We start from the raw sequence: 13,805 nt of genomic DNA, 5'->3' as shown, positions 1-13,805 counted from the left end.
TTCATTCCCTGCCTGCTTGGCAAGGGTCCCACAAAATAAAAAAAAAGTTATAGAGTTAGGAAGCAACCAGAAACTGAACCTTCCCAAATCCCCTTTAGGATGGTGCGCTGTCTTTTCAGGTCACACACAACAGCCTGGGACGAAAGCCGCCTTGCAGCTTGCAGACTCTGGGAAAAGGACTGAGGGCCAGGGCTGGGTGAGCAGTGTGAACTGACCCAGTGAGGATGCCAGGGCTATTCTGGGGTGGCACACAGAAAGAAGGGGCAGGGGGAGGGGAGCCTGTAAGTGGGACACCAAACTCCCACTACTCCCTCTTGGGCCCCAGGCTCCTTTCCACGCTCGATCCCTTGTAGCGTGGGTTGTGGCCGGCTGCCCAGAGCCAAGGCCTGGCTGTGCTTACAGCCCCCCTCCCAGCAGGGACCACAGCCATCCTGTGCTCCATGGACTCCCCAGGTTCTCTCAGACTCTCCCTCAATAGGGAGCCAGCCCCATCTTTCTCCCTCTCAGCTCCACCTCAGGGGCTGACGCCACTGTCATTACCAGCTCTGTCTGGTCACCCCCTTTCTTTCTCCGGTTCTGAACACTGCAGGCTCCAATGTCACAGGCTGTGTTTTCCGTCCAGGCCCTTCCCCTGCATCTGCCTTGGCTGCATGATCCATGTGTCCCCAAGGGGCAGCTGTTGGCCTCGTAGCACCCCCTGCTTGTCTACCCCATCCCTCCCCCTCACACTGCCCCTCACACTGTCCCACTGCCGGCCTGGGAGGGCGGGAACCTTCCCTCCTGCACTCCAGCAGGCCAGTGAATAAATCGAGGGACTCAGCCCAGAGCTGAGAATGTTCTCTCTGAGGTAAACCTTGCATGGCTAATGAACCCACTTCAACTCTCTAACCTGATTCTATTTAGAGCAAGGAATGCTCGCGCTTTAAACTCGGAGGCAGCTTAGATGTAACATCAAAATCTGAAATAAAACAACAAATCAAACTACCCTGCTATGGGCTTCTAGGGATGAAGGCGGCCTGCTTCCTGCGGAGTCCTCGCCACTGTAACAACAGCTCCTGCCTCCTTGACACTAACAATAGCTCCTGGGTGAGGTGGCGACTGTGAGGACCGTCTCCTCTGGGCCGGATCCTGGCCTGGCACCCCATTTCAACCTCAGTGACCCGGCAGGGCAAATTTATCATCCGGACAACATGTGAAGAACGTAGGCTCACAGGAGTCAAAACCTGCTCGAGGTCACAGGTACGTGGCAGAGAGGGGATGAGAATTCAGTGTTTTCGATCCAAGGTCCTTTCTCTTGCTACTGCACCACGATGCCTCTGAGAAGAATCTGGGGTGACTAGAGATGCAAAGGCTGACAGGCTAAAGTTACCAAAAGAATTCTGTGAACTGCAAGCCAGTTCACAGGAGACAGTTTTGTATAAATACACTTAACATTAAAGTCTATGTGAAACTGAAAATAAAAGGTCATGTTTGTAAGACAGTAAAATCTTCCGGGAGCTGGAGGCAAGGATGTTTTTACTAAGTAGTCTTACTATAAAACTGTTCCTGGGCCTCCCTGGTGGTGCAAGGGGTTAAGTGTCAGCACTATGGAGCTATCCACAGCCACTGCTATACGAGTTCGATCCCTGGCCAGGGAGCTGACCCACATGGTACAGCAGACCTCGCCTGTCTTGCCTGCTGCTTCCCTAAGCAGTGTGTTTTGGTTAATGCGCCTGTTCTGTTCCCCACTCTTTCTCTGATGAATCTTCTCAACCCCTGTACCTCTGGCCTGTACCCCAGTTCTTGTGTGCATACATAAATAATCTTAAAAACAACAACAACAACTGTTCCTGATCGGAGTGTACCTCACCTGTGGCAGAGGCACAAGAGACAGGAGGAAAAAGGAAAAGGGGTGATGGACTTGCAAAACATGTGGGTCTCTGCCCCTTCTTGACAATAACTCCTTGCTTTTAGACAGTGGGGCAGGGAAGGGTGGGTGGGGTAGGTGCAAGTAGCTTGCATGGCAAGAGGGCAAATGCTTTTCCAACCAAAACTTTCTAAAGGGACAGCATGACTTGAGGTAATTTCTTTCAAACAATGCCTTTTCTCTCTCCCTGTGAGCTGCCTTCCATGTTCACATCTCCAGAACAGCACAGTAAAAGGAGAGCAAATTATGCCACAGTTGGATGGAGCACATGGAACAAGGCTCTGATTAGTTAAATATGCTTTGGGAAGAAAGAGCTTTTCAGGCCTAATTAAGTTATGTTGCAAAGAATGGAACCCAGTGCTGAGAGGAAGCCCTCTCAGCCAGGGAGGCAGCTTGCCCCACCTGAGGTTCCCTGAAATGGGGGAGGTTGAGTTCAAGGACCTCCCCACTTTCAACCTTCAGTTGTGAAATGAGGGGCTTGGAGCAGATTATTTCAAAGATCTGGGCTATGAAGCTATCCCATGGCTTCTGGATTGAGTCAGAATCCCAATTGGGATTCTAATTATGAGGGAATTACTTTCTTTCAACCACCCACTGCTGCTAACAAAAAAGTAATTTAAAAAATTTGTTTCCTGGGGCCTCCCCAGTGGCGCAGCGGTTGAGCACTGGGTTGCGAAGCTGCCCGCAGCCTCTCCAGCGCCGGTTCGATCCCCAGCTGCTCCCCGGCCACCGGAGGAGGGTCCCACATGGTGCGCAGACCTCTCCTGCCACCCGCTGCTCCCCTCAGCAGTGTGCTTCAGTCCTTCTGCCTGCTCTGCTCCCCGCTCTGGCTCTGGTGGATTCTCTCACCCTCCCGCACTTCTGACTTTACCCAGTGCATGTATAAATAAATAAATCTTTAAAAAAAAATTTGTTTCCTATGAAAATGTTCTAGGTTTATTTTTACTGTTCTTTTGTATTTTTGTGATCTTTTTAAAGTTCTGAAATAAATGTGACTTATTGTGATTACCAGACAGTAAAATGGGCTGACATTGAAACATTTTTTAAAAATTATAGGAGTAGTTTAACATTACATGCAGTTCTGTTTATTACCTAGTATTTATTAATAAGTCTTTTTGAAGTAATTCATTTATTGGAGTTTTTTCTTAGGGAAATCTTTAATAATAGTTTATAACATTTGCAATTAAGAACAGCAGAGAACATTAGTATGTCGGGATTGCCTGAATATCTTTTACCCTTACTCAGATACATCTGGATATTTTCTTTTCTTTCTTTCTTTCTTTATTTATTCATTCATTTATTTATTTATACAAGCACTGGGTACAGTCAGAAGCGCAGGAGGGTGAGAGAATTCACCAGAGCCAGAGCAGGGAGCAAAGCAGGCAGAAGGACCGAAGCACACTGCTGAGGGGAGCAGCGGGCGGCAGGAGAGGTCTGCGCGCCCTGTGGGACCCTCCTCCGGTGGCCGGGGAGCAGCCGGGGACCGAACCGGTGCTGCAGAGGCTGCGGGCAGCTACACAACCCAGCACTCAACCGCTGTGCCACTGGGGAGGCCCATATCTGGATATTTTCTATACAAAGTATAAATTCTGTATGTACTGTGAGCAGGTACATACATGTTTTGTACAAGATAGCAAGGTTAAGTTGTGAATAGGTTGAACCAAAATTTTGAAAAAACTTGTGAATAAATTAATTTCTTTACATTTTTAATATAAAATTTGAACATATAAAATCAACACAAAATTGAACGCAGTCCAACTGGGATCCAGTTAGAAGCACCACTAAAGGGCGTCTCTGGTGGCCTAGGGGTTAAGTCTCAGCGCCATCACCACTATGGCCTGAGTACAGCCTGAGTTCAATCCTTGGCCAGGGAGCTACCCACATGGTGCAGCAGACCTCTCCCGTCTTGCCCGCTGGTTTCCTCAGCATTGTATTTCAGTAGATCTGCCTGTTCTGCTCCCCACTCTGTGTCTGGTAAACCCTCTCACCGCACCCCCCCACCTCTGGTCTACACCAATTCTTCAAAAAAAAAAAAAACCAAAAAACCCCACTAACTCAGTCCTGCAATTGGGAACAGATTCTTCCCAAAGAGCAAAGAGTTATGGAAAAGAAAACAGTGTAGAGGTAAGCTAAGGCAAGTAGTCTTTGAGGAATGATCAGAGTCTTCAGACTTCCTAACGGCATAAAACCCAGACCTTTCTTTCTGCATGACCTTCTTCCAGCAAGAAGGATGATGATCAGAAGAGAGCGGAAAGGTGGGGAAAAACACTGCAGGCAACCAGCTCCAGAGGCCAGCCTAGAACTGCCACCAGAGGCCCTTCTGAGGCCCACAAATAGCATATAAAGAGCAAATCTGCCTTAGAGCAGAAAAGAGGAATAAGAGACAGAGTTAGGCCAGGCAACAAGTAGTGAGCAGTGATATCTAGCTCTATTTTGGAAGCCTTTCTTTGTAAAAGTTACTACTGGCATTTATACTACAAAATAATTTCAAGAGTATATTTTAAGATAACTTAATTTTAACAATCTGTGAGTGGCTTTTCCGTAGACAAACCATTTTATTTTCACAAAACAAAAAATAAGTTATCTGAAAGGTTATTTAATTTCAAAGTTATCTGAGTTATTTAAAAGTATGAAATTTAGATTAGATGGTGCAGATATTTCATGAGAGGATTAACAAAATAAAATTTTTTATATGAGAGGAAAAGAGGTATGAAAATTATATGCAATGCATACTCTAAAGGGCTAAGAGTGGAAGGAATTCCCACAAAGGCTATTATTGGGATTACTGGGTAGAACTGAGTGTTGTCTATATATGTTAATATAAAATTTTCTGAATTTGATCACTGTATTGTGGTTATACGAGAGAAGGTCCTTATTCTTAAGAAATACAGATCAAGACCTCCCTGGTGGTGTAGGGGTTAAATCTCAGTGCTACCATGGTGAAGGTCCACCACTATGGCCAGAGCTCGATCCCAGGCCAGGGAGCTAACCCACATGGCACAGCAGACTTCTCCTGTCTCGCCCGCTACTCCCCTCAGCAGTGTATTTCAGTCAGTCTGCCTGTTCTGCTCCCCATTCTCTCTGGTGAATCCTCTCATTCCCCACACATCTGGTCTAGACCCCAGCAATTTGAATGCATAAATTAAAAAAATCTTAAAAAAAAAACCTTTGAAAAAAATTAAAAAGACAGATCAAAGATAAGGATATCGGGCTTCCCCGGTGGCGCAGCGGTTGAGCGCTGGGTTGCGAAGCTGCCCGCGGCCTCTGCCGCGCCGGTTCGATCCCCGGCTGCTCCCCAGCCACCGGAGGAGGGTCCCACATGGTGCGCAGACCTCTCCTGCCGCCCGCTGCTCCCCTCAGCAGTGTACTTCGGTCCTTCTGCCTGCTCTGCTCCCTGCTCTGGCTCTGGTGAATTCTCTCACCCTCCCATGCTTCTGACTGTACCCAGTGCATGTATAAACGAACAAACAAACAAACAAATAAATAAATAAAAAAAAAATGCCTCTATTTAAAAAAAAAAAAAAAAGATAAGGATATCTGCTATTTAGTCTCTGATGGTGGGGGGAAGCAGGATTAATAAAGCAAAATGTGGCCAAATGCTAACAACTGGTGAGAGTAAATGGGAATTGTTTGTATTTAGGACCCTTAAAAATCAGAATCTCTGGAGTCGAACTCACAGAAGATTCTAGCTGCAGCCAGGGAAGGCTCTCTGCTGCACGATTATGGGTCTCTGCTCAGATTGGAAAAGTACATTATATGTCCAAACTGACACCGCTGAAATTCCTCTACTTAAGAACTTGCTATTTATAAACCTGCATAGGAACTGGCCTTTCAGAAAGGAGACAGATTAAATCAGTATCTGATATTCCAATGAGAAGCTATGGACAGCTCCAGCCAGCTTCTACCCTACCTTGGCATTAATATTCCTAGGATGGAGAGAGCAAAGAACCTCCAGCAAAGGTCATTAGTATTCAGTCTCCTAAACATCTCTGCATACAGATTTTCTATCAGAAACGCTGAGTGAGGGCGTCACTGGGTTGGGTTTGAATACACAGGCTTATTCTTCAGGGACACCAGCAGAGGGCGCTGCACCCCAGCAAACTGTACCTAAGGATTAGGATGGAAACAGGTGGAAATGCTGAATCACCTGGCTGAGAGAGGCTGTCAAGACTGGCCAATCTGACTCCGTCCCTGTATTCTCCACTGGACTGTGAGCTCTGACATGTCTGATTTACCTTCTCTCTGCAGAGTCTCCTACAGGACCCAGCGCAGTGTTTGGCAAATGGTAACTAGTGTTGCTGATTTTGGTGCCTGACAATGAAGTATTCACCAGGCTGGCCAAATGTTAGCATTCATTGGGAGGCCAAGGGTTGAGACGCTCTCCCATGCTCCTTGGGCCCCTTATGGGGTATTTTCTGCCTCGCAGGTCGAGACACTTCATCTTTGCCAGGACACACTTCCTTCTTTTTTTTTCTTTTTAAAATTTTTAAAAAGATTTATTTATTTATTTACACAAGCACCGGGTATAGTCAGAAGCGCGGGAGGGTGAGAGAATTCACCAGAGCCAGAGTGGGGAACAGAACAGGTAGACCGGCGAAGTACACTGCTGAGGGGAGCAGTGGGCGGCAGGAGAGGTCTGTGTGCCATGTGAGACCCTCGCCAGTGGCCGGGGATTGAACTGGCACTGCAGAGGCTGCGGGCAGCTTTGCAACCCAGCGCTCAACCGCTGCACCACCGGGGAGGCCCAGACACATTTCCTTCTTGGAGGCCCCTACATTAAGCCCTGAGAGATGCACTCCATCCGCATCTTCCCCCTCGCTCTGCATTCCCAAAACCTGTTGCCCCAAAACCCCCTCCCAGACAGCAAGGAGCAGGATTGTAAGCCCCACCCTGAGGGAGACACTCACACTCCAGCTGGCACAAGTGGCTGGAACTTCCACTGCTCCTCCTCACAGTCCAGGAAAAGCCGGTTCATGATTTTGTTCTTCTCCTCAGGGGGAATGAAGTTCTCAATGATTAGATACCTGGGCGCAGCAGTGAGGCAAAGGTGGGGAGTGAGAGAGAGACACACGGTGTTTGTGAAGATGGGAGGATTAGGAGCAAGAAGCAAAAGCAAAGAGAGTGGAGGAACAGCAGATGGGGGCAAAGTCTGGGAGAGGCCACCTCTGCAGAAATAACAGAGCTTGAAAATGACGGGTTCTGAGGAAAAGATCATCGACTCAGAGCCCTAGGGGTTACCTCTGGCCACCACCAGCATGCACTTTGGGGGTTCAGCAAATACCAGCAGAAAAGCGGAAGGAAAAGAGGAAGGAGGACATCTCTCAGACATGTCCTTAGACACCTGGACGCAGGGGGTTAGGCTGTCTGAACGGGGCCTCAGGGACAGCAGCCTCTCGGGGAGAGGGTCGGGGTGAGGGCTGGCTGTGAGAACCTGATGGGAGGGCGCCCTACTTGAGCTTGAGCTCCCGGGTCTGCTCGTTCTGCGCCTCCTCCAGGTCCTGCCGCACACGGATGTACTCGTCGTGCTGGTCCTGGATCTCCGCCTTCACCGCCTGCAGCTTGGCGTAGAGCTGGGTGGGGACAGGTGCAGCTCAGAGCCCCGTCTGGGCCCGAGCCTGATGGCTCCAAACTCAGCACCTACCAGCTCAGCCAGGATGAGGCCAGGACCTCGAGTCCTGGGGCTCCCGCTCTCCCACCTGCTCTCTCGGCTGCCACCAGCATGGCAGAATGTTCCAGCTGGAAGGGACCCGAGACCCTTTAGGCCCTCTTGTTATACATGAGGAAGCTCATGTGCCCACTCGCTCAAGATCACACAGTTAGTTAGTAGCAGGGCCAGGATCAGGACCCATGCGTCCCCACTGGTCCAGGGGAGCCAGAGAGACCTGGATTTAGAGACCCGGAGCTCAGGGAGGGGAACGTTCTCGCTGGTTTGGAAGGTGACCCACCCCAGTCCCGCTTCTCGAGGGGTGCTCAAAAGAGGGGGTGTGTAGGGTAAGTAAGGTATCAGGCTTTTCTGCCCTCCTGCCATTAGGATTGATGATGGATCTGCGGTCCTGAATGCATGCCTGATGGCGGGCACCTGGAGTATGGCGTGGGCATGCGTAAGTGTGTACACCAGGGCTGAGCGACTGGGCTTATAAGGGCGGCGTCGGGGGACACCAGCAGAGCAAAAATAACAGCGAAACAGCAGAGCAAAAGGAGCAGAGCTGCAGAGGCCACGCCACGAGAGAAGGCCGGTGAGCCCAGAAAGAGTGAAGACTTGCTGGGGCCTGGGAGGCCTGCCAGCCTCCCGGCCCCCCAGCACCCCTGCCTGCTGTGTACCTGGTAAATCCCAATAAAATCCCTGAAAAGGCCACTGAGGGCTCCTAGGACTCCTTTACCCTGTCTGCTCAAATCATGGCGATCCTGCATCATCCCCTCCTGCCGCTACAGGGTGTGGACACAGCTAACCCAAGAGGTGTGATCCTGGAGACAATGGGCCTCTGTCTGGTCTGCTTTGGGGAAGCCACGCTGTGACCCTAAGAGCTCTGGATCCTGCTGCTCCTTGCCCTCCCCTCACACACATGCTTCTCCCTGGCCACGGACTTTGCAGGATGCTGGTGGCTGTATATTTTCAACCCATCACGTATCCTCGAGGACCTGTGCCTCCTCCCTGGCTCACTCAGGCCTCCTCATCACTCCTTTGGCCTTTCTGGCCCAGCCATGCACACGGTGACATTGTACAGGGGTCCCCCAGGGTCATGATGATAGCAATTGGAGACCGGAAGTGACAGTGTTCCCCACCCATCAGGCCAGCCTGGCAAGAGGACACCTCTATTCCGTGTCTACTCAGCCCAACACAAGCACCTGCCTCTTTCCTCTCCTCCCCCCGTCAGCCCAGGCAATATAACTTAGGGGCTCAGCAGTTCAAGCAAAATAGGGAAGGGTCCCTAAAACACACACCCCTCAGCACGGCTCGGCACCATCCTGCTGTGGCATCTCACCTTCTTGAGTTTCTTGGTTTTGACTTCCACCTCCTGCTGTAGGGACGTGTAGGTGCCCCGGAGCTCCATGGTCTCCTCATCCCGGAGCATCATCTCCTGCTGCATTTCCCGCTCGCGGCGTTTCTAGGCCAAGGCAGGGTGCAGGGCTCAGCGGAGCAGCATGCAGTGGGGCAGTCCAGGGAGCTCAGACTTTCATGGCACCCGGCCTCACTGTGGCCACCGGTGCCAAGCGGGAGAAGGGAGCACCCCACTGCTCCCACCCCAGCCGTAGTGGAGCCTCTCTGGGCTCACATGGCAATGCACTGGCCAGCACTGCCCCATGGGGAGACCCCACTGAGAGCTGGCACATTCCAGGGTTGTCAACACACATACAGAAGGCTCAGCCTTCCCCAAGAGTTGGAACTCACCCCTTGTGGAAGGCCAGGAGTCAGTATCAGCGACCTGCGAGGCTGCCATTGTGAAGGCTGCCACATCTGCTCCCCACCTGCTACCAGCCAGAGGCAGGTGGACCTATGGTGACCCATGGGATTGGGAGGCTGAGGGGAAATATCTTAAGGTCTCAGCATGTAATTCCAGGGATCCTGAGTCCATGATGGCTTTCTGTCCTATACTCTCCAGATGTGACCTCATGGCCATGAGCTCCCAGGGATCGGAAGGCCCCAAGCTTACCTGCTCGGCAATCTCCTGCCTCTTCAGTTCCAACATTTTCTGCTGCTCATTGGTGTGATCCATGATGTTCCGGCCCCCGATGAGCAGCTTGCTCTCCATGGCCTGGGGACACACGGGGGGTGAAAAACAGGTTTTTCAAAGGACCACAGCATCTGTAGTTCAAGAGGTTTGGCTCCCTGTTCTGTGGTCCTTCTGCAGGGGGAGGGGCACGCAAGATGTCCCAGATGGGGCTTCTTGGATCCCAATGAGAATCAAGTTTTCTCCTCCAGCCTCTTGGGTGCCAGCTAAGTTTCTCACTGCTAGCAGACCATGAGGTAAGGCAGAGAGAGACTCCCTCAGGGAATACAAAGTACCTGATCTGTTTGCTTGGATACAGACAGAGGGTTGGTTTACCAGCCCTGGGAGAGAGTGCGGGCGGGAAACTAACCCTAGGTGCCAGGACCCAGCTGGTGTTCAGAAGGGGGGACAGGGACACAGTCACTGGGCAGCCCAGACCTTTTGCTCACTGGCTCCTGACTCAGGAAGAGGGTTCTCAGCACAGGCAACAGAAAAGGGTCTAATCTTTGGCCCACATGCAAAGTAGAATACAAGCCAAAGGGAGAAGACTCTGCAGCAGGAAGGGGCAATATGGGGCCCAGCAGGAGCATGAGCTTTGGAAATAGCCAGAAAGACTGAGGTTCTTGAAGACAAATACTGGGTCGTTTTGCTGATATGTGGAATATAAAGAGACAAAACAAAGGAACAGACAAAACTAAATCAAAACGAATCCTAGAAATGTTACTATAGAATTGAGGCTACTAGAAGGGGGGAGTGGGGTGGGAAGCAAAGTGGGGAAGGGAGCTGTAGGGTAAGGTAAAAGTATCAGGCTTTTCTGCCCTCCCGCCATCAAGATAGATGATGGAACCCTGCGGTCCCGAATGCATGCCTGATGGCGGGCGCCTGGAGTACGGTGTGGGCGGAGGTAGATGGGATTCACCTGGGCTGAGACTGGGCTTCTAAGGGCGGCGTCACGGGGACGCCAGCAGAAGCCGAGAAGCAAAGAAGGAAGCAGAAGCAGAAGCAGAGAGAACACGAGAGAAGGCCGGAGAGCCCAGAAAGAGTGAAGACTTGCTGGGGGGCTGGGAGGCCTGCTAGCCTCCCGGCCCGCCAGCATACTTGCCTGCCGTGTGCCTGGTAAATCCCAATAAAAGCCTGCAAAAGCCACGGAGGGTTCCAGGACTCTCTCCTCCTTTACCAGGTCTGCTGGATCAGAAAACCTGCCCTGTGCCACTTCCTGCCCCTACAGGAGCCCAGTGGGCTGTGGTAGAGGGCTGTGGTGGTTATGGTGTGATGACATATATTTGAAGAGATCTGAACCTGCGTCCCTAAATCAGATACAGAATTGTAAAATAAACCAGTGTGTGTGCAACCATCATAGGCCGGGTAGGTTCATTGTCAATTCAGGCAGACGAAAAGAGAATTTTGGAGTCCTCGGTAGATTTTACAGGCTTTCAATGCTGAATCAGGGGACAGACCAGTAGGCAGGGAGGCAGCAACTGAGGCCAGGCCTTAGAGAAATGCCGCTGCCATGCACCAGAGCTGAGAAGCCCCTTTTAGCTCCCACTTCGGGCCCAGGTATCAGTATTTACATGTACTCACGCCCCATGCCCTCTGGGCCCAGGTGTCCCAAATCATAGGTGCCCGTGCCTGCACCCACACCTCCTGGCCCCGGGAGTCCGTGCATATAAGTGGGAGGACTGTGAGACCCCAGGTGCCGGCCATACAGGCTAGCAGCAGGAAGGCCGGAGGAAAACCTTGATTTAACTCCAGTTTCCCTACACAATGTTATCTCAATTAAAACAAAGAACAGGGCCTCCCTGGTGGTGTAGGGGTTAAAGTCAGCACTATCAAACTATCACCAGCCACTGCACCTAACCCACTTGGCACAGCAGACCTCTCCTGTCTCGCCCGCTGCTCCCCTCAGCTGTGTATTTCAGGAGATCCGCCTGTTCCGCTCCTTTCTCTGTCTCTGGTGAATTCTCTCACCCCCTGCACTTCTGGCCTACACCCCAGTTCTTGTGTGCATAAATAATTTTTTAAAAATCTTTAAAAATAATATAATTAAAAGGTGGGGAAGAGAAAATTGGGAGGAGCATGATGAACTATGGAGAAGGACAATGGGTAGTCTTGGTGGTGGGTATAGTGTGGTAACACTGAAGGGAGTGTAAAACAACGTTACCTCAATAAAAATTAAAGTGTATCAAAAAGTTTTTTTTAATGTTACAGAAATAAAACAAACTTGGATGTTCCCACTAACTGAGAGGCTGCTGCCAACTTGCCCATGCGCCTTCCCATGCTTCTAGACTGCCCACGTTCTGGCGGGTAAGCTGCACTAAACCCTTGGCAGACAGTCTCTGTCCTCACCCTAAGAGGTACTGCTTCTCTCCCCAGTCAAGAAATGCAGACTGGGCCTCCCTGGTGGCGCAAGGGGTTAAGCACCACACTATGAAGCAATCCGCTGCCTCTGCAGCACGAGTTCGATCCCCAGCCGGCTGGGGAGCAACCCACATGGAGCGGCAGACCTCTCCTGACTCGCCTGCTGCTCCCCTTAGCATTGTACTTCGGTCACTCTGCCTGTTCTGTTCCCCAATGTCTCTGGTGAATCCTCTCAGCCCCCAAATCCCTGGCCTATACCCCAGCTCTTGTATGCACGGCTAAATAAATCTTTAAAAACAAAAAAGAAAAAGGGAAAAACTGCAGAAACTGAGAGCAACAAGCCCAAGATCACGCAGCTGATTACCAAAGAGGTGAGACTCGAGCCCCCACCCCAGCCTCAGGCCTGAACCCCTGTGCTGTGTGAAAGACCCTGATCCAGTACTTGCCACAGACGTTCGGAAGGGGCTTGTTGAAGCTGCAGCTTAAATGACAACAGAGAGTATGAACTGTGCAGTTGTGACTAATAAAACATTTTTTCACTATTGCTAATCACAGGGTGCCTTCCCAGGCCCCCCAGAAAATTGAAATCACCTTGAGCCACCAGAAAAGACTGGTTGCCTCCCCACTGGAATTTCCCCCAGGGAACCAGCTGACCTGCCTGAGGGCTCTTGAAGCAGAATTGGGGAGCAGGGAGCCCTTGTGCCACCTGTAAGAGCCCCATTGATGGGGCTAGAGAGAAGAGGCTGAAGAGTTGCTTTGGGGCAGAGACGGCTTAGTCCTGGGCCCTGTGGATTTGCTCTTCTTTCCATCCTGGCCCAAGGCCTCGGCGGTTACGGTGCCTGCCAGAGCCTAGATCATGACAAGAAGCCTCCTAGTTTGATCCCCTCTTTGTATTTATTGGAGCAGATCTGGATGTCATGAGTCTGGCCTTATTCAATCCAGGTGTCAGGTGGGACAGAGAATAACCCAGAACCCTGGAACAGACTGGGTCCCAATGAGCAACACAAGCTCTGTTCAGTGACTGGATGACAGCAAACTGAAGAGAGAAGGTGCAGATTTCTACATGAAATATTTCTCTGTATGGGCCTCCCCGGTGGCGCAGCGGTTGAGCGCTGGGTTGCGAAGCTGCCCGCACGCTCTGCGGCGCCAGTTCGATCCCCGGCTGCTTTCCGGCCACCGGAGGAGGGTCCCACATGGTGCGCAGACCTCTCCTGCCGCCCGCTGCTCCCCTCAGCAGTGTACTTCGGTCCTTCTGCCTGCTCTGCTCCCCGCTCTGGCTCTGGTGAATTCTCTCACCCTCCCGTGCTCTGACTATACCCAGTGCATGTATAAACAAAAAAAAACAAAACAAACAAACAAACAAATAAATAAAAAAGCATGCCTCTATAAAAAAAAAAAAAAAAAGAAATATTTCTCTGTAAAGCTGCTTATAAAGAAGGGCTTCTAGAAGCTGGTGAATGAAGAGTCCTTGGGGTAGTCTCAGAGGGGCCTCTGCTCTTTCCCCCGGGCTCGCAGCCAGAGCAAACTGGGCTCTTTATCCCAGCTTCTCCTTCAGTCAATCACTCACACACTGTTGCAGGGCAAAGGGCAGAGTGGCAGGGCCTGGGCATCTGGGCAACCTCGCCGAGGATGGGCTGGTTGTGAGAGAGGAAGGGGAGAAAGCAGCAGCTGTCTCCTATACGTGGGGGAGTGGGGGGTCCCTACTGCTGTGCACCCTGGAAAACTATCTGACCCTCTTATTGTAGGTACCAGAGTCTGGGGGGACCTGGAGTCAAGCCTACTCTCCCATCCTGGGGCACTTTTGTCTACTCCAATGTCCTTTACTTTCTGCC

The 13,805-nt window shown here is 51.0% G+C and overlaps 1 protein-coding gene across 1 annotated transcript in view; it reads right to left on the bottom strand.

Annotated features, from left to right (window-relative positions):
* The window catches only part of KIF3C (kinesin family member 3C), a 38,306-nt gene that overhangs the window by 6,187 nt on the left and 18,314 nt on the right, over window positions 1-13,805 (bottom strand). The window contains exons 2-5 of the mRNA XM_037528395.2: window positions 9,559-9,660; window positions 8,890-9,012; window positions 7,358-7,476; window positions 6,814-6,930 (exon numbers count right to left, since the gene is read on the bottom strand). Of these exons, the coding sequence (XP_037384292.1) occupies window positions 6,814-6,930; window positions 7,358-7,476; window positions 8,890-9,012; window positions 9,559-9,660 (461 nt within the window). The remainder of the gene's footprint in view (window positions 1-6,813; window positions 6,931-7,357; window positions 7,477-8,889; window positions 9,013-9,558; window positions 9,661-13,805) is intronic.

Source organism: Talpa occidentalis, unplaced genomic scaffold (genome assembly GCF_014898055.3).
Source record: "Talpa occidentalis isolate TD23 unplaced genomic scaffold, MPIMG_talOcc4v2.1 talOcc4.5, whole genome shotgun sequence".
Taxonomy (NCBI): Eukaryota; Metazoa; Chordata; class Mammalia; order Eulipotyphla; family Talpidae; genus Talpa; species Talpa occidentalis.
This window is presented reverse-complemented; position numbering and strand designations above follow the sequence as displayed.